This window comes from Pelodiscus sinensis, chromosome 11 (assembly GCF_052426305.1).
Source record: "Pelodiscus sinensis isolate ZL-2025 chromosome 11, ASM5242630v1, whole genome shotgun sequence".
Lineage (NCBI taxonomy): Eukaryota > Metazoa > Chordata > Testudines > Trionychidae > Pelodiscus > Pelodiscus sinensis.
Window position 1 is genome coordinate 29405528 of NC_143062.1, and position 27073 is coordinate 29432600.

The 27073-nt window shown below is 50.1% G+C and overlaps 2 protein-coding genes across 3 annotated transcripts in view; both read left to right on the top strand.

The window, feature by feature from the left end:
* The window catches only part of CHST13 (carbohydrate sulfotransferase 13), an 86510-nt gene extending 59898 nt beyond the window's left edge, over window positions 1–26612 (top strand). Inside the window, exons 3-4 of one of the 2 annotated variants that reach the window (XM_075938778.2) lie at window positions 4874–4956; window positions 18719–26612. In XM_075938778.2, the coding sequence (XP_075794893.1) occupies window positions 4874–4956; window positions 18719–19564 (929 nt within the window). In that variant the 3' untranslated portion in view covers window positions 19565–26612. The remainder of the gene's footprint in view (window positions 1–4873; window positions 4957–18718) is intronic. The other variant, XM_014577611.4, reaches the window with a different exon arrangement.
* On the top strand, window positions 4996–10832 carry LOC149523810 (uncharacterized). The gene is made up of 2 exons (XM_075938777.2): window positions 4996–9716; window positions 9962–10832. Exons 1-2 carry the CDS (start codon window positions 9231–9233, stop codon window positions 10127–10129), a joined length of 654 nt encoding a protein of 217 aa, XP_075794892.2. The 5' UTR covers window positions 4996–9230; the 3' UTR covers window positions 10130–10832.
* Window positions 26613–27073: the final 461 nt, after the last annotated feature.

Genomic DNA, 27073 nt, shown 5'->3' on the forward strand with positions numbered 1-27073 from the left:
CTCATGCCCACCCCTTCTTTCAATCCTTATCCCAGCATGTCCCACTCTAGCCCCCAATGCCCTTCCCCTTTCCTCTCGCAGCATCACCCTTTCCCCCCTCCCACTGACACCTCCCCTCCTGCCCTTTTCTTCATTGTCTTCTCTTGGCCCCCTGGCATTTGTGTCTCTTCCACCCTGTCCCTTGGTGCCTTTCCCCTTTCTTCTTCTGACCTGCCCTCTTCCCCTCAGCACAAGCCCCTTCCTCTCCCACCTCTTCCTCCTATTTCCCCCCCCCCCCTCCCCCCCCCTCCCCTCCCCTCCCCTACCTTCTGTCTTCCAGTTTGCGGCGCTGGAGTCTGTGATCGGGCCCCAGCTGCTTCCGAGGCTCCAGACCACGTGCCAGGCCTTGAGCTGGGCTGTGCGGTGCAACTCTGGGCCGAGCGCTTTTAAAGTCCTGGGCCATGACGGCACGTCACACCCAGGCGTCTCCCCCTCTCACCTGTTGCGCAGCGTTTGAGCACGCTGCACATGTGCTCCCTGGCCCCACTGTGCCCCATAGATGGCTGGCATGCGGCGCCGGGGAATTTAAAGTGTGGGGCTGCGGTGCCCCGTCACAATCCCCTCCTCCTCCAGTAGCCGCCAGCTGGCCCTTTGGCCAGCCCTTCAGTGGACAGCCTGTCATGATTATGAGGGTTAGCCAGCAGCCGGGGGATTAAGGGGTTAACTACACCTAGCCAGGTGGAGTGACCAATAAGAATGTAGGTGGGACTTTTCAAACTAGGACAAAGGAATTTGGGTTTTTTTCTCTTCTCCTTTTTGTCTCTCAGAGAGTTCTCTGTAAGCATGTCTCTCTCTCTCTCTCTCTCCAAGACATCATTCTTCATTTTCTGTAAGTAGGGTAAAGTTTAGGTAGTTTCGTTAGGTTTTATTGTGTTATGGATTGGGTATGGGATCTGAGATCTGGCACTGCTTGAAAGATGTTTTGGCTTTTCTTTGTAACTAAGTTCTAGGCCCATGGAGTTTCTCCATGAGTATATTTTGTTACCTTCCTCTCTAGTCATTATACTTGCAACTAGAATATTGTTGTAATAATAAAAGTTCTTTCTTTTCTTTTATTAACCTGGCAGTGGTTAATGGTGTGCCCTGATTTTTGTTTTAGGGGGAAGATTTCCCAAATGATCTTTCCCCTGGTTTCTTTAGCAACATTTGGGTGGTGGCAGCGGAAGTTTTATTCCCAAGATCTAGGTTTTTAAGATCTTGGGGGAAGTTTTATACCAAAGCCTGGTAGATAAGGCTTTGGGGTACATTTGCTGGCCCCCACTTCTGCATTTATCATGCCAGAGTGGGGAAGGAGCCATGACACAGCCCACCGGGGAATTCCCGGTGTCCTGCTGGGCCAGTCCGCCCCTGGTGCCACCCTTTAGAGCAGGATTAAAAAAAAAAAAAAAAACTGATAGGAACTGAAGTGGCCCGTAGCTGGCAGCTAGCAGCTGCCCTGCATCCATTGGCTGTGGATAAATGTATGAGCTTGATGATTCTGCTGTTCCCACCAGCAGTTTAAATGATGAATCATGTGCATGTTTAATACCGTGTTGTCAGGGCTGTTCCCCTCCTTGCACTCCGAGTGCAGAAGGTGGGGGCCTGCAAGAGACCTTAAATGCCTTGCCTCTATAAGCTTCTGCTTAAAAAAAACTCCCGACACCCCTTAGCTACCTAAGCTTAACGCTTTAGTCACTGGGTGCTGGCCAGCACTCCTATCCATCACACGTGTCATTAAGCTCTAGAGTTAACATCAACTGACCTAAATAAGGCCCAGCTCCTGGAGTGAGGTGGATATGTGATGATGTCAATTTTCATAAAGAGAAAGTAAGCTTCTATGACTCTTCCTTGATAGCTATTGTTTCAGGCTGTCAGCAAACTCGGGCAAAGAGCACTGCATCAACTCACATCTGGAGTTTCTCACAACTCTAAGGCCAGGTCTACATTGGGAGAAACAGACAAACTAAGATACATATCTACAGTTATGTGAATGGCATAGCTGTAGTCAGTGTACCTTAGCTTGACTTACCATGACATCCCCGTTACCGGAGGTCGATGGGAGAGTTTCTCCCATCAACTTCCCTTACTCGTTGCGCCCCCATGGAGTCTGAGGATCGATGGGAGTACCATCAGCCTTACTAGATCCACTAAAGTAAACCCCAGAAGATCTCCGGATTATCCATCTCCGGATAAGTATAGACAAGTCCTAATAAGAGCTAGAAACATCATTGTTCTCATAAATGAAAACTTTCCCTCAATATCTCCAGTTGCCTTGCAGATTGGAATAACACAGCAGATGGGTAGGATATTTCCTAGAGTCTGACACCAGTTTAAACAACCCTCCAGTAAAAAAATCAGTGTATCAATGTAGTATAGAGAAAAATAAAAACTGAGCAAGAGGCTGATGTTAGTTTCAAACACTAGAGCAATCTTTTAAAAAAGCACATAAGACTTATAACAAATTTATAACGGTTAAGTATCTTGACAACTTCCCTATTAATTAGCAAATGATCTGAACCCTGAAACGTAGATGTTTAGAGCTGTTCCTTAGCACAGCCCAGCACAAATGTTGTAATATCCTCTTGTCAGATAAAACGGTTGGGATTGCTGTTGGTTATTGCCAGTTGAGTAAATTCCCTCATTGATCAAGCCTGGTAGACAGTGACATTTCTCATGTCCACATGGGTCTAGCTCTTTGGCAGTTGCAACTAAAGTTATGAAATACAATTGCCTTTTTTTTTGTGGTTTATTATATTAAAGGGGTCTGAATGAAATGTTTGTACCCCACATTTGGATTTTGTTTATTGGCAGGAATATCTTGAAGATACATGTATTTTCTTAAATTCTACATAAGCAGTATTTTATTTTAAACACAACCCATGAAGTGTTTGCAGTCCAAATATTGCAACCGTTTTGCTAGTATCCAGAGCCAGAGAAACTGACTAGAAAAAACAAAATAAAAATGAAACTAGTCTGACTAGGCTTACAAATTTAATTAAATACAGGAGAAAAAAAACCTCACACAACAGAGCACTAGTCATGAAAGGTGAACTTGAAAACTTTCAGTAATTCAGATATTATGAAGAACAGGGATATGGAAATTTTGTATTACCATATCCATTACAAATACATTTATTAACTTCACCCTGATCTTTCTCTTTTAAATCTCAAATAAACGGTGGGGTGAGCATGTGTACGTGAGAGAGAGAAAAATCATGTTTATAAAGCAATAAGTTGAATGCAGACTTTTAGGTCTGTTCCTTGCTTATCACCCTTATTCACTGCAGGGAAGTCATTTATGGCTTAATTTCCATAAATCCTGAGTGCCTATTGCCTCAGTTGTCCTGTGTGTTATATGGGACACACAACTTAAATTACACATCTGTCTGGATTTTATGAATGCTTGCAAGATGCTTCCTACAATGGGGTGCTCAGTAGGGCTGTTAAAAAGCGGTTACGTAACCATGTCACTGCTGAAAATCTAAGGGCTGATACATTACATGCAGCAGGCTCTGCAGTATAAAGCTAATGCTGAAGAGCCCACAGCACAGCCAGCTCCCCAGGCGCAGGACCGGCAGCCAGTGGGCACCAGGAGCTGGCTTCCCGCTGCCGGCCTTCATTTGAGCTGGCTGCGCTGTGAGCTCTGCAGAATACACTTTTAAGCCAGCTGCCTGTGCACACCAGCTCCCACCTGCAGCCCAGCTCCTGGGGAGCCATCTGCCACCCACTCTGTCGCCTCTGATACAGAACCGGCCATGTGGGGTGGCAGCCAGCCAGGAGCTGCTGTGTTGGTGACAGCTCATGCTTATTGGTTGACCGTTTAAACACTTATTCTATTACAGCCCTAGTGCCCAGACACCTCATGGCTGACCAACACTGATATTAGCTATAATGTAGTAGAGGATTTACTCCGGTCCTTAACTGAAATCAGTTTTGTGTTTCTTCATTTAAATCCTTTCTGGAGCCGGGGGGGAGGGTGATATGGGGTTTAGTATGCAGGCTGGGAGAGTGGACAGCCTCAGTCCTCTGTCTCTGCAGCAGCTTGGGGCCAGGTGAGAAATGCTTGTCCATGGCTGCTGCTGCAGGCACAGCCAGGGGAGGAGTGCATATTCCTTGGCTTTATTTATATAATATAATATAAAGTACATATCTATCCCATTTTCACCCCTACTCCTTGCTGCTCCAGTAAGGTTTACAGCTGTCCTGTCTCAAGGCCCCTTGCTGCCAGCTTAACTGTCCCTGCTAGCAGACCCCCTCCCTTTCCATTTTATGGAAAACAGTTGCATTCCAGGCATTTCCCATTGTCCTGGCACAGCTCAATATAGGCCTTGCTTTTTGGAAGTTGCATGCCCCGTTGGGTGGTCCTAACTCTGACCATTCAGGAGGAGTTCTTGAACAAACAGACTTACAGATGGATGGACAGACAGACGGACAATCTCTTTCAAATATATAGTGAATTTAACCCTCAGTTGGCTCCAGAACTTTCATGTGGTATGTAGGGCCATATGCAAACTGGGATTTGTGTTTAGAAATCCCACCTGTGGGCAGCAGCAAGCAGTGCATTGACACCTTTGAGTATGTGATATGGGAGTTGAATCCAGTAAATGCGAGACCGGAGGTGACCATCTTCACAAGGAGTCACACTCAGTGTGACAGACAGCTTGGCAAGTGGAGGAAGGGGACAGGTTGCTAGTCCGGTGTAAGAAGCTGAATGGGCCTATAGAGAAGGTGACACTAACCCATATCTAACCTGGACTCTCTCCCTGGCAGTTCTTTTCTCGGTCATAACATCTCAAGAGATACCCAAGAGGCAGTAGCGAGAGAAATAAACTTCTCCCCGTCTTTCTCTTTCCAGCTGCAGAGGATAGGATTCTGGGGACCAGCTGGCATGGGAAGTCAGGCCGAAGTCCACTCCAGGCACTTTACGACAGTGACCAGGTGGGTGAAAATGAAGGAACTGAAAGGTGGAGGTGAGGAATCTGTGGCAGGAGTTGGTGGGAGTTGACCCATTATTTAATGACCTTTTGTGTGTCCTTAAATTGCAGCATTAACTGACCTTGAGATGTTCAGGACAGCGTCTGAAAAAGGTCACAACCCTCTAGGTCAGGGGTCGGCAGCCTTTCTGAAGTGGTGTGCCAAGATGTAACCTTCCTGTCCTAGGCTGCGCCGCTCTCCTAGGGGGTGGGGGGGAGGAGCTCTCTCCAGCATGTGCCCCGCTTCGTCTTCTGCCCCGGGCTCCGCTCCAGCTTTTCCTGTGGGGAGGAGCCACGCATGCGCTTCCCTGTAAGCTGGATCCAGCGCAGAGCCTTGGGATTTTCCAGGCCAGCCTGAGCTGCCAGACTTTGGCCTTCAGTGCAAGCACATGCCGCCTTCTCCCTGCCCTCTCCTTCCTTCTGGCTGCGATTGGCTCCCGTCCTAGGGGCTGTGACGGAGCTAGGAACATGCCATGAAGTCGCCACCCCAGGGGGAGAAAGGGACGGGGCCAAACTGCCACGAGGGGCGGCTCAGCTGATGTACGTCATTTTCGCTTCTGCATGCGGAGGCGATGTACACGCAATGCCACTTTGCGCACCCTGCGACAGCATGTGAACATGCCTAGGCTCTTCCTGCCCACCTCAAGGCTCAGTCTCACATCTTCAGGGCACACGCAATAAACAGACTTTCCTTGCCCCCCTCCCCATCCCTGCTGCCCCTGCAGGAAGCCAGCACTGGCTCCGATCTTGCAGGGGGCGCAATGCTGGATCACCAGCATAGGCTCCCCATTGCAGGTGCAGGGGAGCAAGGTAGAGCCTGTTCATTGTGTGTGCCACTGCAAATCATCTTGCGAGCCACTTATGGCATGCATGCCGGACGTTGCCAATCCCTGGTCTAGATAATTATTGAGAAGTACTACCAGCTCCTGCTACTACTTGTGTCAAGCAGTTTCATTAGCCTTTGGCCCGGCTTAGCAAGGCTGAGGTATAGTAGCTGAGGATTTCAAAGCAAATTCTAGAACACAAAAGATGGGCAAAATCTTCCCCAGCTGAACAGATGACTGGCCATGCTGTGTCAGACCACTGGTGCATCTAGCCCAATATCCTGTCTCTGACAGCGTGTAGTGCCAGATGCAGTGTGCAGTGCCAGAGAGAATTAACAGAACAGGGCACTTTTGAGTCCTCCATCCCCAGTTGTATAGAACCAGCTTCCGGTAGTTAGACATGCAGAGCATGGGGGTTGTGTCCCTAACCATTTTGAGAACACCCCTTCCATGTTTTCCAAGATAACTCAACAGGGCACCGTTGTGCTAGTTGCTGTTCAGACTGAACAGAAAGATTGTCCTTGCCTACAGTCTGAGGCCAGGGCTACACTAGACCTGAAAGGTCAGATTAAGGTGCACAAATCCAGCTACGTAAAATACATAGCTGTAGTTGGCTTGTCTTAAGCCAAACTAGGTGCTGTCTTCACAGAGGGAGGCGATCCAGAGCAAGTGCTCCTGTTGGCTTTCCTTACTCCTTGCAATTGCCAGGAGTACTAGTGCTGACTGGGACTACCCTCAGCATTTGATTTAGTGGGTCTTAACTAGACCTGCTAAATCAAACACCAAAAGATTGCTCTCCAGTGAGGCAAGTGAAGATATGGCCTAAGGCTATGTCTACAGTACAGCTTGCATCAGCATATTTTGTCACTCCACCACCCCCATGGGGTGACATAAGTTACACCAACATAAGTGCTAGTGTGAACACCACTCTGTTGTGGGGTGGTATTCTCCTGCCAATGTGGCTTCTGCCACTTGTGGGGATGGTTTTATTATGCCAACAGGATAATTGCTCTGTTGGCATAGAGCGTCTTTACCAGATATACTGCATCAGTGCACCTGCAGCACTGACAGTGTAGACACACCCTTAGTAAGTCCAAATCTTTTTTTGGATTGGGATATAGCCATTTCTTCTCAACCCAAGCCTTAATCCCAGCAAGACACTAGATAAGATGATCAGCTGTACCAGACTGTTGTTGAAAGAGACAGCTGAGATCCCACAGGTATGGAGACCATCCAGTCTGTACAGCCTCAGTATTTCCCCCATGGCTCGCTTACGTACTGAACAAGAGAGGCAGAATGGAATAGAACCCCATTATCCTCTACAGGAAAGAGCACTAAGGCAGATGAGCAGCCACTTTTACAGCACCATGTGTTTCTACTAGGGTACGTAGCCATAACATCGCTAATTGGGCTTGTAGAGGCAGTCGTTAAGCTAATAGTTGATTTTGGAATCCCCGTGTTCTGAGTCCAACTCAAATTCTTCCACCACTATGTCCAGCGGGAGCTTTATATCTCCGGGACAGTGGGCAAGTGGCCTTTCCATGCAAGGGTACCAGCACCTTCTGCCAGGAAACATGCCTTCTGAGATCTTGGATAGAAATCTAGAGCAGTGATGCATCCTAGAAGAAAGACAGTCTCATGTGTTTAAGACAAAGGGCTGAGAGTCCTGGCTTGGCCTCTTGTGTCTGAAGGTAAGGATAGTTCCTGCCTCACAGGAGAGGGAGGGAGTTGGTATTTGCAGAGGTTTTAATTTTAATTTTTTCACCCTTGTAAAATGCTTTGAGATCCTTGAGAGCTAGAATTGACAAAATAAATGCAAGATAACAGCCCTGTCTTGCTTAACACTGTCGATTGCAGTCAGAATAGTGATAGAAATGTAGCCGTGTTAGTCTGGGGTAGTTGAAGCAAAATGCAGGACAATGTAGCACTTTAAAGACTAACAAGATGGTTTATTAGATGATGAGCTTTCGTGGGCCAGACCCACTTCCTCAGATTAAATAGTGGATGAAAGTAGTCAGAGCACTGTTAAAAAGGAAGCCTAGCCTCCACCTGGGTTCACATTAATATGGTCAGCATCTCACTGGAAATCAGGGCATGTGCTGCCACCATTAACCGTATATCATGACAGAAGACCACTGTGCGGACACCTACTGCCATTTCTGAAACCTTCATGGGATCCATCTCATCAGCAACCCCAGAAAACTCAGGACCATTGTCGTCATCCTTCTTAGTCCTCACCAGGGAAGGGTTAAGCTGGGCTGTCCAACCCAGAGTTCTAGGCCTGCTGCTTACACTCCTGGACACGGGCTCTGGTTTCCCAGTCTTTTGAGTGGCTGGCAAGCACATCAGTAGCAGATGCTGCCGGAGACCAGCTCAACATTCAGTACATGCCTCCCCTTTGGGTTCCTGTCTGGGCACTGTTGACTTTGCAAATGGTCCACAGAGGGGAAATATAAATGGAACCAGGTCACTTCACTGCACAGCCTAGGATTCCTGGCTGCCAGAAAAAGGAAGGAGAGGATACAGGCAGGCTTCTGGCAAGCGGACCTGGCTCCGGGAGCGCACGCAGAATCCCATTGGCCCAAAATAGCAGGGAAGGGAATGGACAAGCCTCTCCACTCTCTCTTGGGGTAGTCTCTTGCTTGTCACTGTCAGGGGCTTGCATGCTTTGAGGTGTTCTTCAATTTGTATGTTGGAAATGCGGATAAAAGGTGTGAGAATGAGGGGACAGAATCCCCCTCATGGGACAGAAGCAGCAGCACAGAGAGGGAGAATGTTTTGATGACAGGTGTTGGGGGAAGGCCTTGGAGAATCCTGAGGGATCTACCCCACTGTCAAAGGTTCCCCAAACCTTTGCACAAAACCTCTCCAGATCCTGATACAGCTACCCACCCATTGGCTTTTGGGGGTGTCACTCAGGGCCCCCTGGAGATGCTGTTAGTGGTGCTTATCCAGAAGCTAGTCCCTGAGTTGCTGGGTCAGCTGTTGCTAAGTGGGGGGGGTCTGCTGCTTGCTGTGGTGTTTTTCCATTGACCTTCTTCCCCATAATGGCAATGCACGGGCAGAGTTCTCTGAGGGTATGTCTACACTACAGCGCTAATTCGAACTAAGCTAATTCGAACTAGCGCATCTCGACTTAAAAACTAGTTTGAATTAGCGTTTTGCTAACTCGAACTAGCGCGTCCACACTGATTGGACGCAGGGGCGCATTTAAGGGCGGCTGAAACCGGTTCTGGCAGGGCATCAGGTCAGTAGTTGCTTTGTGTGGCTGCTGTCTGAGGCTATCTGAGGCTCGTGCTTAAAGGGACCCCCCTGGACAGCCGGTTCTCAGCTTTTCCGCTTGCTTGCCTACCTCGCCGAGCGACAGCAAAGCATTTTTCTCTGCGCCCGTCTGTGTCGGTGCTTCCCTTCGGGGATGCCACCGCAGGTGGCAACATGGAGCCAGAGCTCGCCCTGCACTTTCTGGTGTAGTTTATGGACTTGCTGCTGCAAGCCTGCCAGCAATGGCTGGAGGCTGCCTGGTTCCACCTGGTGCACATCAACCCCCTGCCTCTCCGCCTGGGGGGCCATGGCACAGCTGTGGCGGCGCCCGGGCGCCGGCGTGCCTCACCACATCTGGCGTCTGGACACCAGCACCGACTGGTGGGACCGCATCGTCCTGGAGCGCTGGGGAGACCAACAGTGGACCCAGAACTTCAGGATGAAGAAGGACACCTTCCTGGAGCTCTGCGAGTGGCTCGCCCCTGCTCTGCGCAGAAGGGACACTCGCATGAGGCCCGCCATCCCCATCCAGAAGCGGGTGGCCATCGCCCTCTGGAAGCTCTCCACGCCGGACAGCTACCGATCCGTCGGGAACCAGTTCGGCGTGGGGAGGTCCACCGTCGGAGCGGTGCTCATGCAGGTACGGCACTTGCCGGCCACTGGGCCGGAGGCGAGGGGATGGGCCTCTCCAGGGAAAACGGGGTGACGGGGGGAGGGGAGGAGGCAAAAGTGCCCCGCACCGGAGGGGCCGGTCTCTCCCAGCCGTACTACACGCCGCCCGGCGGGGTTGCTCCCGGGAGTGGGGTGCGGGGCACTGCCAGGGCACGAGCACTCCCAGCCACCCGGGCGCCCCAGTGATTCGCGCTTTGCTGTGTCTCTCCGCAGGTGGTCAAGGCCATCAACCGGGTGCTGCTCCGCAGGGTGGTCCGTCTCGCCATCCCGGACGCCGTCATCCGGGGGTTCGGCGCCCTCGGCTTCCCCAACTGCGGGGGGGCCATCGACGAGACGCACATCCCCTTCGTGCCCCGGAACACCAGGCCTCCCAGTATGTGAACTGCAAGGGGTACTTCTCCGTCCTCCTGCAGGCCGTGTGTGACCACCGGGGACAGTTCACGGACATTAATGTGGGCTGGGCCAGCAAGGCACACGATGCCAGGGTGTACCGGAACTCCTCCGTGTGCCAGAGGCTGCAGCCAGGACCTTCTTCCCCGACCGCCACATCAGGGTCGGGGACGTGGACATGCCCGTGCGCCTGGTGGGGGATGCGGCCTATCCCCTACAGCCCTGGCTCATGAAGCCCTACATGGGGCACCTCAACCCCTCCCACCAGGCCTTCAATGCGAGGCTGACCAGGGCCTGCATCGTGATAGAGGGGGCCTTTGGGCGACTGAAAACCCGATTTAGGTGCCTCCTCAGCCGCCTCGACCTCGCCAAGCACAACATCCCTCCCATGGTGGCAGCATGTTGTATGCCGCACAGTTTGTGCTAGAGGAAGGGGGAGGCTTTCCTGCCAGCCTGGATGGCTGAGGCTGACCGCATGGCTGGCCAGTACGCTCAGCCCCGCACCGCCGCCGTCCGGGAAGCCCAGCGGGGGGCCGTCTGGATCCAGGAAGCCCTGCGGGAGAGCTTCCAGGTGGAGGAGGAGGACTGAACTCTCCCTGCATGCCCCACTGGGGCCGCCTTCCACCCTCCCCCCCTTCCCCTTTCCCCTCCCTAACCTCCCTTCCTAATGTCAAATAAAGACTCCTGTTTTGGAGAAAAAACTCTATTTTACATAACTGGGGTGGGGGGAGGGAGGAGTGAGGGTGGGAGAGGGGAGGGGGAAACCTGGGAGGAGGGAGCTGGAAGGGGGTGGAAGGGGAGGAGGGGAAGGGAAAGCTCAGGCTTGGGGGTCCGGCTGGCTCTCCCGTCTCGCAACACTGCGGGTGTGGGGGCATCGGGGGGGAGGGGGGAGCAGGTGTGGAGGGTGGGGCAGGAGGGACGGGGGATGCGGAGGAAGTGGGAGAAGGAGCAGGGGTGGGAGGAGGAGCGAGAGCTGGGGCAGCTGCAGGAGCCGGAGCAGGAGGAGGCAGGAACCAGTCCACCAGGGTCTGGAGGTGGCCTCTGAGGCCACAGCCCTGCTCCTCCAGCGCATCCACGCTCCGCTGGCGCAGCCGAAGTTCCTCCCGGACCCAGTGCTCCTGGTTGCGGAGCAGCTGCTCCATGAACCGGAGGTCCCGCCGCTGGTAGTCCTCCTCATTCCTGGCACACCTGCTGGCCCGGGCATGGGTGGCTGTTGCAGGTGGGGTAGTGCGCCCTGCAGTCCCAGGTGCTGCGGCTGTGGTGAAACAAGAGCAGCGGTCAGTTCTCCCTGGGGACAAGGTGGGTGAAACTCAGCCCCCCTCTGCAAGGCCAAGGCCCCCTGCATGACATCCAACTGCTGCTCCATGGTGGGCAAGGCCCAGACGCACGGTCCCTGGGCTCCCTCTCCCCCCTCACCCCCCCGTACGCATAAGGGGAGCATGATGGTACTCACATGTGGAGGCCTCCCCGGCCTTGGATGACACAGGAGATGTGGTCTGTGGGGTTCCTTGGGGGTCCTGGGTCCTGGGCAGGCTCCTGGCTCGCGGCGTCCTCCGGCTCCTCCTCCTCGGTGTCCTGGACGGGTCCCTCTTCCCCGGGGTCGATGACCAACCCGGGGGGCATGGACGGCGTGAGCCCCCAGGATGCGGTCCAGGGCGTGAAAGTGGGGGCAGGCCTCCGGGTCGGCCCCTGGCAGGCAGGCCCGGGAGTAGGACTGCCGCAGGTCCTTTATTTTACAGCGGACCTGCTCCCGGGTCTGCTGGTGGCCTCTGGCGGCCCTGCTGTCAGCCATGCGGCCGTAGACAGCCGCGTTCTTGTGGCTAGTGCAGAGATCGTGGACATTGGAGGCTTCCCCCCAAACCTCGATGAGGTCCACGATCTCCGCACTAGACTAAGCTGGTACCCGCCTCTTGCGGCCCCGAGCAGGCTCCTGGGAGCCACCAGGCTGGTCCCGGGAAGAGGCGGAGGGCTGGGCAGCATTGGGTGGCTGGCTCATGGCATGCCAGGTGCAGGGTCTGCTGGCTGGGTGCTGGCAGGCTTGCAACTGGCACAAACTGTGTAGCCAGCCCGTGCCCCATTAAGGGCTCTGGGGCTGGGTGGGAGGCAGACAGGTTTCCCTGGTGTTGTCCAGAGTGGCCACCAGGGCAAGCTGGGAAGGGCTAGCCTCCCACTAGTTCAAATTAAGTGGCTACACAGCCCTTAATTCGAACTAGCTAATTCGAACTAGGCATTAGTCCTCGTAGAATGAGGTTTACCTAGTTTGAATTAAGCACACCGCTAGTTCGAATTAAGTTCGAACTAGTGGAGCGCTAGTGTAGCGCCTATCAAAGTTAATTCGAACTAACGTCTGTTAGTTCGAATTAACTTTGTAGTGTAGACATATCCTGAGTGCCCAAGAGGGGCAACGTGTCTATTTCTTCTGAATGTCATAATCCCCAGTCGGGGACTCGACTCAGCCCCCTGTTCCCTAGGCAAGTCCTGATTTTCCAGTCACTCAGCCAATGAGCCCATTACTGTGGGGCCGCTGGGGCTATAGTTTAGCGATTCTGCATCTCCATGACACTGGGTTGTGATGTCACAGCAGCAGCTCACCTCACAAAGGCCGAAACATCCCATAAACACATTGTGACGGGTCAGTGCCCCTCTGGATATAATGGATATTGGTCCCTCCTTACAACCCTGCTCCAGGCCTGAATTCCAGACTGTCACGTGCTGACAAACTGCCAGCAGCCATGGAGTGTGAGGGGCCTAGAGATCTGTACAGAACTATCCCTCTTCTTAATATTGCCACCTGTGGCTGAAGCTATTTTGGGAATTTTTTCCCAACATGATATAATGTCATTTTCTTAAAATACCTATTAAAATTTCCAGGATTGCTTTCAAATAGTTGCTGGGAGATTGAGGCCAATTCTGGGAGACTTCAGGCCAATCCTCTGTTGTCCTCACCATGCTGATCTCTGAGGAGGTAGGGTGGGTCAGTTTAACACCTCCATCTGAAATCCAATGTACCCCTCACAGCCACATTGTGCAGCAGTGGTGTTGAGGCGGAATATGGACACACCTCCAGGAAAGACAGTTCACAGTTGTCTTGGGAACCCTTAAGAGTCCCTCTTATGCCATGTAAAACTATTTGTGTGTCTTAATGTGGCTGCATTATATTTGCTCTGGGGGAATGGTAAATGTGGAATGTCTTGGCTCGAGTGCATTCAAAGCCTCAGACCTACTGCTCCAGGAATGTAACTGAGGTTTTTAAAAACTGATATTTAATGTCTTTGGTTTTTATAAAGAAGGAAATGAAGGGAGCAATTTGCACTGAGTTAAATACAAGATGTGCACTCACTCCACTGGGTAACTCCTGAAATGCAGCTGCATTTCTTTGTTGCTGTGAATGCATATTTTTAGCTATCCATTTATCCCCCATGGTTTTCAGCAAGTACAGAAAAAGCACTTGAGTAACTATCCTATAGTGTGACATACACTTTACTGTTTTCACCCACAGAAATGGCTACAGACTTAAAAACCTAAAAACTCTGAGCTGAAACCCCACAAGAACAGTTTCAAATCAGAGGGCGATTGTTTTCAGGAGGTTACAGGTATCTGAAATCTGGGTCTAGAATGAAAATGCCTCTTGGGCCATATCTGTAACACCACAAGCAAGATGCTAATGTGACTTTCAAGTAACCATCCAGATACAATGGGGGCAGATCTTCTGTGTAAATTGTCATAGCTCCACTGGTGTATAACAGGGGCTCTGTCACAGTTTATACTTGCTCAGGATCTGGCCCATTATTTCCTTGTTGGGAGAAAGAGTGACCAGTTGATAAAGGATAATTTATTTTAATCCTGCTTCAATTTACCATTAACATGGGTCCTGCTGGCTATAGTTTTGAACAGAGATGTTAGCTGTGGTTTCAGTTGCCTTGATGGTACCCGCACAAACATCTGCAAAGGGTTCGGGCCGTGGTGGTAAGTTCTGTCCAGTAAAAGCTTCCTGTCCATCTCAAACGCTGTGCAACTTATAGGAATGGGTCTGTGGGTTGCCATGTAGAATAAGGATGTTGAGGACTAGTCAGCTATCTGATAAAGAAGTGCTTATTGGATAGTCCATTGACTAGTTGATTCCCCCCACCTTGCTGCCTCTATCTGAACTGGGGATCAGCTGTGCGGCACTGTCTCTTTGAAACCCCAAGGTGGCGTTTCAAAGGGGCAGCCGCCACACAGCTGATCCTGGGCTCGGCTGTGTGGTGCTGCCCCTTTGAAACACCACCTCGGTGTGGCATTTCACCAGAAACAGGATCAGTTGTGGAGTCTGCAGCTGATCCCAGGCTCCACTGGGGAGTCCGCCGTTGACACCGGGCTCCATGAGGGCACTGTGGCTTTGAAATGCACAAGAGCCCCTGCTGGGGACTCTTGTGCATTTCAAAGCAGGCCCACCCATGCAGCCTGGAGCCAGGGGGACTTCCTGCTGGTCCCGGGCTGCACGCGGAGTTCCGCATTTCAAAGGAGGAATGCAAAAGTGCCTATCGACTGGTCGAGTAGTCAATGGAAATTCCATCGACTACTCGACTGGTCTATTAACCGCAATTTTATATCCTTAGTGTAGAATGCCAAGTGTCAATGTGATGAAGGTTTGTATTGGGATCCAGTGCCCAAAGTGCTGTGTTTAGAAAGCTCCTAGCTAGCAAAACACTATTGCCGCAGCTCTGCCTACCCAGGCTAAGAAAGACCTTGAGGTGAATCTTGCAGGGACTAGCAGGCTGGCTGGGGATCCATGCAGGCAGCCCGGGCAAAGCAAGTGGGCTTCTGGGGAGGGATGGGTGGATACGTGTGATGTAACAGTGGCTGGCAGGAAGCTTCAGTAGCAAGCATGTGAGGAATGCAAAGATCTGGCTGCACCTTACCTCACAAGGCGGAAAGTCTCTGCATGGGTGGGGTGCCAGGCTGACAGGATAATGATGTCAGTCTTGCTGCTGAAGGAGCATCCAGCCAGAGCCTGATTACAAGGATGGAATGATTGCAGGGCAGCCGTTTTAAAAAAAAAAATTAAGGTCCACAAATATTGTGCGAAACACTTGAAGAGTCAGAAAATATACAGAGCATGTTCATCATATGGAAGGGTCAATGTGCAAGATTTTCCTGCACCCCTCTGCCAGTGCACTTCCTCCAGCAGCTGCTGTTCCAGTCCAGGGGTTCCCCTCCATCTTTGCTGAAGCATCTCATACCTGGCTTCCAGCTCCTGTTATTGCAGTCCAGGGTCCCCATCCAGCTCTGCTACACCTCAGTCCTGGCCTGCAGCATGCCCTGCTCTCCCCATTGGACAGCCGCTGGAGACTGGGAGCAGTTTAGCACTGCCTCCCTGTTCAGATCAACCTCTGAGGTGGCTTAGAGAACGGTCATTGGAGGGTGTTCCATGGGGCAGGGGGGTGGCATGGAGATAGGGCAGGAAATGGCTGTGGGGTTAAAAAAGACTAACAGACTGAGGCATTATTGGTGAAGGGGAGTGCAGCAGGAGGGGTGTGATTAGCAACTAGGTTAGAGAAGTAGGCCAGCAAGGAGCTGTGTAGGGCCTTGTGGACAGGAATGAGGGCTTCAAAGTGGATAGGGGTGCTCAGAGGGAGGCCAGTTCAAATCTCAAGCCATGGGGGTTATTCCAGTCCTGCAGAACAACCTCCCAACTCCCTGAGGTTCTGGGGGTAAAAGTGCTGGCATAGAGGGGTGTGAAGCAGTGTTCCCCGTAAGCTGAGCACTTGCTCAGCCACCCAGGAGAGATTCAAATGCTGTCCAGCTGATTAGCAGAGCACTCGCAGTCAGCAGCATGTATAGGGAGCTCTGGTGCAAGGGAAAAGAATGTGAATCACAGGCTACAGAAGAGGACAGTGAGCAGCTCTTCCCCGGACAGTGGGGTGCAGTCTGGAGTTACAGAGTCCGAGAGAGAAGATGCCCTTGGCTTGAGATACGGGAGCTTTCATCACATTAAAGCAACAGCTGCACAAAGGCAGGTTTCTTTTCCGTTAGCAGTGGGATAGGTTGTTGTCATAGCCTGTGGGTTGGTAACACTCTGGAGCAATGTTCCCTTTTCATTTTTTCCATCCATGTGCAGAATAATTTGTATGTGCATGGAGGCATGTGTTAATGTGCACCACCAGTAGAAACATAGGCTGCTGGGTGTGGGCGCTCGGCTAATGAAGTGGGAGGCATTTGAATCTTACCTGGGTGGCTGCCCAAGCACACGGCTTACAAAGAACACTGTCTGGAACCAGCCTAGAAGTTTCCCTTGTAGCATCAGCCTTGAGTGGTATTGAGAAGCCACAGGAGTGTCTCCTGCTTCTGCCAGCATTGATGGGAGTGGGTGGGCAGGAGAGGGAGGGGATTTCAAAGGGATTTCTCCTCCTGCTAGCTTCCTGGCATTGGCTTCCCTTTGAAATCACATGCTTTTAGTGGATTAAGGCATTAATGTAAGTGATGGGCCCGTGCCATGGAGCTTAGATCCAAACCTCCCCAGAATCTGGGCTCTGGCTCCAGGGTTTACAGAGCTAGAGGCTGGCATGAAGTTGGATCTGGTTGAAAGTTTTGGAGAGGGCTTGTCGCTGGGATTTAGGTCCAGCAGAGACATCTCTGCTTGGCTTTTAGCAAAGCGGTAGAGCTGGTGAAAGAGGCGGTGGGGAAGAGAGGGGGAAACAAATACTTGTGGGATGAGAGAGCAAATGTAAATGAAGTTGCAGAGTTAGCACTGATGGGCTGAAACCTGAGCCATGCCTGCATCTTGCTGCAGAACAGGGCTGTGTTGGGGAGTGTGGCACTGGCGAGGGATTTCCCTACCATGCTTGTGCAGTGGTGGGGGAAGACCCTGAATAGGAATGTGAGCCTCCTGTGGATGAGCTTGCTCTGCATAACCCAGCCTGGAGCCACGTGCTGACCTGCCAAATCTGTGCAGACAGCTCCGGGAGGAATGCGGGGGAGAGAGGATAGGAAAGGGGCTGTTTGGGTTCCTGGAGGGATTTCAAGACCCGTCTGTGATCACAATTGTCTTGCCACATGTGGCACCCTCCCCCCCCCCCCCCCCCAGCTTCAGATGCTGAGCCAGCCTTGTAGAAAAGAGGGGGTGGGGGTGAGACGACTGAGGGGCGTCTGCTCTCCTCATCTGCCGACCCCAGGAGAATAACGTGAGAGGAGAACTGACGCCAAGGTAGGTCTAACCTCTTAATCCAGGGGAATTGTAGGTGTTGCCAGCCCAAGCTCCGAGGGGCTGCTCTGCAGGCAGGCCACCAAATGGCTTTAGCAGCAAGGTTGATACAGTCTGGATATACAATGACAGACTCTGATTCATCCCCTCGCCCCTGCCTTCCCACCTCTGTCTGCGGTTTCTTCACTCCCCTCAGGAGGCCCTCCAAGGGGGCTGCTCCTTTGCATGACCCCACCACAGTGTCTGTGCCAAAAGGCCTTAGGGACGGGGAGGCTTCGGGATTGTTTGTGACTTCACTCCATGCTGCTTTGTGGGTTAAGCTCCCTTCCACTCCCGCTCCTGACTGGCACTCGGGACACAGCTCATTCTGCCTCCCAGTTCCCTGCTGTTTCCCACGCCTCTCTGAAAATGTGCACTTGAATCCGACTCCTGTCCCAGCTGCCAGAACTACCCTTAACATGGGAGCTGACCCGTGTGTTGGAGACTCTCTGGAAGTCCCAGCTACTCGCCTTCCCCCAGCCCTGAGAACATCTCCAGAGCCCATGCCATGGGAGGCTGCACAGGTAGGCTCCTAAGCAAGGCTGGTGGAAGGGATTGCAGTTGGAGTCCATGAAGCTTCCTCCATTCCCCTGTTCCCCAAGTTTCAAGGAGAGATTTCCAGAAATGGTGAGGGTTGTGCACACAATTCCTTTGGACTTTCAGCCACGCTGCCCTTTGGGCCTTGGAAAATCCCTTCTCTACCACCACGGCTTTTCCTCTGAGTTATTCGGTTCAATTTAATTTTTCCCTAGCCAAAGGGAAGCCAATGCCTCGTATCAGGAACTTCCCTCCTGACCCCTTCATCAGTGCTAGCACAGGTGGCCAGTCTATACTCAGTGTGTATGTATTGTAGAAACTTTTTAAATAATTTTATTTGCTCTGTTTTCTGCACTCCCTCTCCCTTTTTCCCCCCTCTCTCTGTATTTGCTTCCACTCTCCTGCCTTTTCATGGGTGAACTCTGCAGCACGAATGAAGTGTGTTACAGGCCATCCTCGCTGTAAGTTCAAGATAAGTTCCAAAAAACTTGGACTTACAAGCAAAACAACTTAAAGCGGGGACTTTTTTTTCCCCGCAGCTGACTTCCATTTGCGCAAATTGGAGGGGGTTGTATGCAACTTAAGAGCAGGGAATGAGAGGACTTAAAATGCCTCCTTTCCTACAAATCTCAATGAGTTTAGTGCGGGATGGATGTATACCGGGACATCTTATAGCGGGGATGCCCTGTACACCACAGCAGGGAGTGTACATGGACTTCATGTCCTAATTCCCACATTTGAACTCAAGTGCGCCTTGCTGGAGCCCCGCTCCATGTCATGTTCATCCAGGCAGTGATGATTTCCCTCTTGTGTCTCTCCAGTTTGAGCAGTCGTCCCTACAGGCCACTCACCAGCAGAGACGAGAGTTGCTGAGCAGCGTTTGCGGCCGCTACACCCGCAAGCGCCGCCTCCTGACGCCTGATGACCTGCGCCACCTTGTTGTGGATGATGTACACGGCCTGCTTTACTGCTATGTGCCTAAGGTAGCCTGCACCAACTGGAAGCGAGTCATGATGGTTCTGACTGGACAGGGCAAATACCGGGACCCTCTAGAAATCCCAGCCAATGAGGCCCATGTCTCGTCCAACCTGCGCACCCTCTCAGATTACAGCACTCCTGAAATCAACCATCGCCTGCGCAACTACCTCAAGTTCATCTTTGTGCGGGAGCCCTTCGAGCGCCTGGTCTCTGCCTACCGCAACAAGTTCACCCGTAGCTATAACACGGCCTTCCACAAGCGCTACGGCACCAAGATCATCCGCCGACACCGGCAGGAGCCCAGTGATGAGGCCCTGGAGCGTGGCGACGACGTGCGCTTTGACGAGTTCGTCTACTACCTGCTGGACCCACGCACGCAGCACGAGGAGCCCTTCAACGAGCACTGGGAGCGGGTGCACTCGCTCTGTCACCCCTGCATCATCCACTACGATGTGGTGGGCAAGTATGAGACGCTGGCCGAGGACGCCAGCTATGTCCTGCAGCTCGTAGGAGCCGAGGCTAGTGTCAAATTCCCCTCTTCGTCCAAGACCACCAGGACCACAGATGACATGACAGCCCAGTTCTTTGAGGACATCAGCCCCTTCTACCAAAGGAGACTTTTTAATTTATACAAAATGGATTATTTGCTCTTTAACTACTCCATCCCGTCATACCTGCACCTCCGATGAGAGTGGAGATAAGGGGGCCCTAAAACTGGGGGCCTCCCCCATTCTTAACTACTCAAGGCATCTCCCGCCTTTCCCCTGCATCCTCACTGGTTCATTCCTTTCCTCTCTGCCTCTAGATTCCACTCCAAGCCCATGCATCACATGCTGACACCCTGGTTGGGACTAACCACAGGGCGAGAGGCTGCCTTATTGATTAGCATGTGAAACACGTGGGCCAAAGCAGCCTTAGCCCATTCCAGTGCCTGCAGCAGATGTATCCTGGCTTCCAGGAACATAATGTTAAATGTTCAAATGTTGTTTCCTTTAGATGCTAAGATAATTCATCACAGATCCAAATCTCAGGAAGGCTGTTTATTGGGGGTAGGCCTCCTTCGCAGCCTCTTCCACGAACTGGGCTGTTTGCAGCCTGTCACAAGAGGGATCTCAACCTTTGATAGGGATGGGGAAGGGGTCTGTCAGAATTTTGCATAGAATGCTGAGAAGAGCAATATTTTAATGTGTATTTTTTTTCTTTGTTAAACATTCCCTCTCCTCTCCTTCTCGCATGCCCCAAGCTGCCTCCTTCCTCAATCAATGGGAAAGGGGAATGTGAGCCATCGATGTCGTCTTATGATCTGGTATTTCTCTGTGGCAAAGCCTGTTTTTATTGCTTCTCCACTCGCTCCCCATTGGAATTTTAAATACTTTGTTTTATGTACGCGTAGAAAGAGGGACAAATTAATGCTTGTACATCGATGAAGCTGCATTGATTTCAGTGGAGCTGCATTGGTTGATACCAGCAGAGTACTTGGCCTAGATTTGTGTGTGTGAATGCGTGCGCACGTGTGTCCCCTGACTAAATATGATACTTAAGACCCCTTAACGGCCGTGTGTAAGAGTAGGGTTGACTGCTCTTTGGAACAGGGACTATTTTATTTTCCATGTTTGGGGGCCCATTGTGTTAGGTGCTGTACAATTTGGTTGCCCCTAGGGATTCCTGCAATATAAATGTTCAATAATAATAACGCTGGTGTCCTGGCCAAATTAGTTTGGCTGTTTAAATGTGACCTACCAAATATTCTTCACCTCCTGCCACGTGGTGTTGCTGGGTGCTGTTAAACAGCTGCTGCTTCCTGCTCCAGAGATGGCCGCATTTCATTGCTGGGCCAAATAATTTCTAGTTATAGTTCGTGTGTCTGTCTGTAAAGCACTTTGGGATGGGATGCACTATAGACAGCAGAGATATTATAGTTATGAAAAGATGACAGACTTTTGGAAAGGGTGAAGCGGGGAGAGAGAGTGAGTGTGTGCGTGTGCGCAAAATACACAGACACCTAGTGGAAGAAGGTTGTTGGCTGGATGAAGACAATTCATTATTCAAAGAAGAAATAAGAAAACCTAGGATTTTAAATTCCAACCAGTCCTGATGGATTTGCTTAAACACAACAGCACTTCTGTCTTTGCTCTGTTAAATTCATTTTTGGCTCTGCATATAGAGCATCACCTCTGTAAGTAAACTTGCTGAAAGCAGGATTTTCTGGACAGTGTGTCTGCTGGTTCTATTGTGAATACTTGACTTAGTGCAATACAGTGGCAAGGTTTTTATAAAAAAAAAAAACACCTTTGTGCTCAGACTGTCTTTTTAAAACAAGTGTTTTCAATGAGGGGGGTGTTTTTCATCTTGTTTCTCAACCTCCTTTTCCCTCTGCCTCTGAAATGTTCCTAAAATGCTGAAGTTCTGCCCTTTATCACACTCTGTAAGGCCAAAGTGAAATACAGTTGTGGGAAAATCTCATCAAATTTGGTAGTTGGATTTGGATGAGCTCTAGAAAAGTTTGGATGATAAGTTGGACTGGCAGTACTTCTCTGCCAGACTGGATAAAAGAGCTCATGACAATGGCCTCTCTCAGGCTAGTCTGGCACATCTCTATCTAGCTGAAACCCAGATGCACAGAAACATACAAAAATTACAAAATGTGACCAGTGGATTTTGAACCTTTCAGAGGTTTGTATTGAATTTTCCTTCTCTGGGTTTTGTATTGAATTTTTGTTTGGGAGGTTTGGTTGTTCATTGGTTTTAATTACCTGGCCATCTTTTGCTCATGCCTGTTGAAAACCCAACTTGCTCACATTTCTACAACACTTTGTCACTTTGTTTCTGAGAGAGGATTGTAGTCAAGGGTCATACTTGGGACTTCAAATGACTAAAACCTGACAAGCACCACACACAACTCCAGCCTTCACCTACAGCACCAGAGTTGATGGTCATCTTTCTAAAATGACCACTAGTGACCTAGAACCAGATTGCAAAGGTATTTGAGGCATTACGGCGCTCAACATTGCAATGCCAAAGTGATTTATCAGCCTAAATGTCCTTTTCAGAAGTGATTTAGGCCATGAGGCATCTAAGTCCCATTGACAGTCAATGGGATTTAGACACTCAAGTGCCTAAATCACTTCTGAAAATAACATTCAGACTTCTAAATCAGTTTGTTACTATGCTGAATACAGCAATGCGTAAAACACCTCTTCAAATCTGGGCCATAGTTAACATTGATGGCATTTACAACTGTGGACACTGGAATAAGACATAGGTAGATTTCAGAGTTAAGGCTCCGTGGAGCTGAATGGGGCAGTCCAACGCTCTTAAAGGTGTTGTGTCTGCAGACTCACCACAACAATTCAGCGTTTGTTCATGTTCAGAAGGAGTTTGTTGGCCTGGTTTGTGTTTGAGAGCGAGACCAGAAACATGAAGGCTGGTATTAGCCCACTCCAACCCCTGCTCTTAGCAGGACAAGAAGCCCCACTACGATGTTGTTTGTCTGATCTTCCCTTTTCTAGCTACTATTGTTGGCTGTGCCAGTGAGTCAGTGGTAGGACCTTCCCTGTTGAGAGTGCTTGTGCACTTAGCACCATTGACAAGGGAGGTCACTGTGACAATGGACTTCCAGTATCCGAATTTGAGGACTGGGTGACTCAGGAGATGAGGAATGGCCTGCATTGCCTCTCATCTTTAGGTTATCACAGATTTGAATTTGATCTCATTCCCTGCCCTGGCAGACAGATATCCACATCAGCAAAACTGGGCCCCTGAATAGCATTACTTAGCATCCAGGAGACAATGGGCTCAAGATCTGGAAAATACCTTACCCCCTTAGACCTGGTCCCTTCAAGAAGGGCACCGTGGAAGAGAAAGTATAGGCAGTCCCTGAGTTACATGGATCCGACTTACATCGGATCCCTACTTATAAACGGGGTGAGGCAACCCCGCACTAGCTGTTTCCCCCCAGCAGACCAGGGAGACACGAAGCTAGCACCCCACCCCCAGCAGACGAGGGAGACGTGGAGCGGCTTTTCTCAGCAGACACCTCAGCTTGAGAATAAAGGACTGAGGGAAGTGAGGTGTGGGAGAATAAAACTGAGCTCTGGAGAAATGTTTGGCTAGAGTTTCCCCTAAAATATGTACCAGTTCCGACTTACATACAAATTCAACTTAAGAACAAACCTACAGTCCCTATCTTGTACGTAACCCAGGGACTGCCTGTATATACCCCTTCTATTCAATGCTGAACTGTCAATTGGAAGTTACTGGGACTTGTGTTTCTAGGTAACCTAGGTGCTTTGGAAAATACTACCTTCATGGGTTTTTTTCACCATTCTGCATTATATTGCGATTGAATTTTTGGTTTTACCCTTGCCAAAATAGTGCCTTTTCACTTCACATCAATGGGAACGTTAGTCTATATGCCCTCATGAAAAATGGCCGCTTTATTGCAAAAGTGAATGAGGTCTGACTGGGTTGGCGTGTACCATGTATTATAAATACTTTGCGTTTGCCAAGCGAACCAGCAAACACAGCTTGTGATCAAGGGCTCATGAGTCCCAAGGCTCAGCATCAAAAGAGAACAGTTACGGCTACTTGTTCTATCAAGAGGAGACAACACACTGCTATCATGCTGAGTGTTGAAGAGGGACAATAAGACACTATTTCCATCCTTGGGCCTTCCCCTATCACAGCTACAAGAGGCCTCCGCCTCCTTCTCATGTTCCTGCTGTCAGAGGTAAGCATGGGAATGCAGATCTGTGTCTGTTCAATCCAAGTGGAGTTATGGGGACATCATGAGGCCAGCTAGGAAAATTGCAATCCTTTAAATTTCCTATGGGATTTTGGACATTGTCTCATGATCTGTGAATGTATTTAAAGACCAAGCAGTATCCATCCTCTTCTATCTTCTTGAATCAGGGCAGTTAGTAACTTGCATGTGAATGCATCCAAACAGAACAGATGCTAGATAGCATCTGCTGCTTCTGACTTCATAGGAAGGCACAGATTCTTTGTATGCAGAGAGGAGCTGGTCTGGTAAGGATCAGGCTTAAGGAAGGTCAGGCCAGAGAATCATATTGGGATCTAGAGCAAAAGCACCATTTCCAGGGGCTCTCACTGCTAAGAACACCCCGTCAGCGTGGTGTCTTGCGGCAAACTTTGGGGAAAGTTTGCTGGCAGCAGGGGAGATGTGGGAAGAAAACGAGAGCCCCAGGAATACAGCTGAGCTGAGATGGGAAGAGACAAGTTCCTACCCTTCCTTCTAGGCAGGGTAGCTGACAGAGCACACATGGGAGACTCCCGATGCAGGTGGCTGGCTTTTCTTGTGTGAGCCCCATTCTTAATTCTGACCATATCCAAACTGCTATCCAGGGAGCGATGGTCAATCGTCCTAGTATGCTGCCAATTTTTCAATGCAGATCTAACACAGCAGCAAGTTCAGATCATGTGCATTAGGTAAGCTGGGGCACTTTGTAATAATTACCTACCTTCATTTTTATTTAGCTCCTGTCACCATGGTCTCTGCATCTCACTTGTCTCTAAAATTCAGCCAGGGCTTTGCATCTGCTTTGCAGGCGTTAATTAAACCTCATAAACTTAAGTTCCTGCAAGATTGACTCATTTCCATTCTACAGGTGGGGAACTGAGTTTGTTCCAATGAGTGACAGAGCTAGCAACAGGCTTATTCCAAATCCTCTGCAATAGGCACAAAGCCCCAGTTTAAGAAGTAGATAGTTCCTTTCTTTTAGTGTGCCTCTGACCTACTCTAATGAGGAGAGCCATGTTTGCCAGGAACAGCATGGTACTCCACTTTTCCACTTCCTCACAACCATGGTGCCAACACACTTAAGAATCCTAGAGAAGGAAAGGTTTTGGCTGACAAGTTTGTCTAAAAAAGTGCATTCAGCTGCTTCTCCCATAGCCATTCAGGCTAGCAGAAGGAAAACCTATGGTTGCTGAAAGCTCTGCAGATGTGACTTGAAGACAACAGAAAGTCACTTTTGGACCTAATTAGGGAGCATTTTTACAGTCACTTTTCTGACTCCTGTCTTATCACCGTATGTGATAGAATTCTATTTCTTCTGACCTGACTGGTGCCCTAAATGATCAAGGGCCCATTAATTCTTTCTCTCCCCTCTCCCCCTTCCAAATTCCACTTTGGAGCAGCTGCAGCAACCAATTTATCATTTCCTTGTGCTGAAGAATCCCAGACACTTCAAGTGGTTTCAATCTTCAATCTTTGTCAATTAGAGTACAGTGCATTCCATAAAAGGACATATCCTGCCCCCTTTCTCACTTCAGTAATCAATAAACTGCCATCAAATGGCCAGCCGTTCATTCCCTTACTACACTGGAGAACCCAGGGCTCTCTGGAGGGCTCTCAGCATGGAACTTTAATCAATTCAGTTAAACATAAAACCAAAGATTTCAGCTGAGCAATAAATCTTCCCTCTCCTGTGACCCCATCCCGCTCCCTGGTAAACTTCAAAACTGGAGCTAATTACTGGAAAGGCTGGAAGCAGTTGCGCTGATAATTTAACACTGCTGAAAGGACACATGGGACTTGTGACCTTGTTTACACACACAGTTGCACTGGTGCAAACCCCTGTTGTGCTTTGAATGGCTTGCTTTGGTTTACTTGAAGCCTGTTCCTGTTTGAAGTAAGCTTAGGCTTAAATCAAGAGCATCCCCTCAGACTTGTGGGGTTTCGCTAAATCAGTTTAAATTCACACTTTTTGTTAAACAGGCTACATCTTTGTGTGTAGAGTCCAAGGATTGGCTTTGGACGCTGAGTGCTTGGGTTTAATTCCCTGATTTGCCACAACTTTCCTTTGTGAATTTGGGCAAGTCAGGTCTCCTCCCTGTAGCTGTTCCCCTTCTCCCTCCACAGAGAGCTCACTAGATTCTTTAAAAACCAGTCCTGTTTTTTCCAATGGAATGCTCAGCAGGCGCATGATACGTGCCCAAATGCCAGGGTGAGAGGCACAAGAGTTACACATTGGTCACCCATTGTTGATCCAGTTCTGTTCACTGCTTGTGGCTTTTGCCTGCACAAACCACGCTCCAGGCTGAACCTTTGCTCTGAGACTTGGCTTCTGCTACAGTGTGGTGTGAGGAGACAGATTTTTGCAGTCTTGCCTCACTTCAAGACTCTTGCAGGGCATGGCACTCTCATTCATTCATTCATTCATTCATTCATTCTGGGTGAGTCCTTAATTTTGAGAGCTTCTGCTTGAGGAAAAAACTTTTGCCCCAGCCTTCTTTCCACAGAGTGAGAGTGGCTATTTAAATGAAGTGACATTGGTTCTCAAATTTCCTTCAAGAGCCCCCTCTGCACTGATGGAGTGACAAAGCAAACCCTTACCACCATAAGTAACTAGCCTTGCAGTTGGAGGACCACATCATGTCCCCATTGGCTACACTATATTTTTGGCATGATCTGGGTTGAAACCACAGCCAGAACTCTGATAGAGTTTGGAGCTGGATGGCGTCTTGTGCTTATTGCTAAGCAATCCATGTGTCCTGAAAGCAGATTCTGTGTGAACCTTTTGGTTAGGGCTGAGTGATACCTACCGGCACCCTGCCGCATACTACAGTGTGCTCTCTACCTTGGCTACATGCTTGAAGGAAAATCACGTCAGACCCTGGAAAGCGAAGTCTGGGTTAGTCATTTCTGGAGATTAGAAATGAATGGAAAATCCAGGTCAGATGAAATTGCATGTCGCTCAGCTACGCGGGAGGAATGAATGTGCAAATCTTGATTTTTTTTTTTTGGAGGGGGGGGGGGTTGAAAAGAAGCCCTGCAGCAGACTATCCTATCCTATCCTGTGGTGCAACACAGGCTTTCATAGGGCTATGTCACCACTTGCCCTGAAACCTTGCGTGCCTCACAGTGCTTCCCTACTGTGGCTCTCAACCTGGCCACCTCATAAGCACCCAGACACCATGAATGTCTCACCCTGTGGGTGAAGTGCCACAGCCCTGGTCCAACTGCTCTGACCCCAACAACCTGCCAAGAAACGCACCAGCCCCATCCTGGCATCTAATAGCTTTGGTTATTACTTGCAGGGTGACCACAGCACACTCCCAATCCCAGCTTTTCCCCCTACCCCCTCAAAAACACACATGTTCTAGGTTGTCCACTTTTTTCTTGGATAGTTCAGATAGTACAGGGCTGTTGTATTTACCCTTTGCAGAAACACAAT

Coding starts and splice junctions, on each gene's coding strand:
- LOC149523810 (XM_075938777.2), top strand. CDS start 9,231: ATGCCACCGCAGGTGGCAACATGGAGCCAGAGCTCGCCCTGCACTTTC. Junction 9,717..9,961: donor TCGGAGCGGTGCTCATGCAG/GTACGGCACTTG, acceptor GTCTCTCCGCAG/GTGGTCAAGGCCATCAACCG.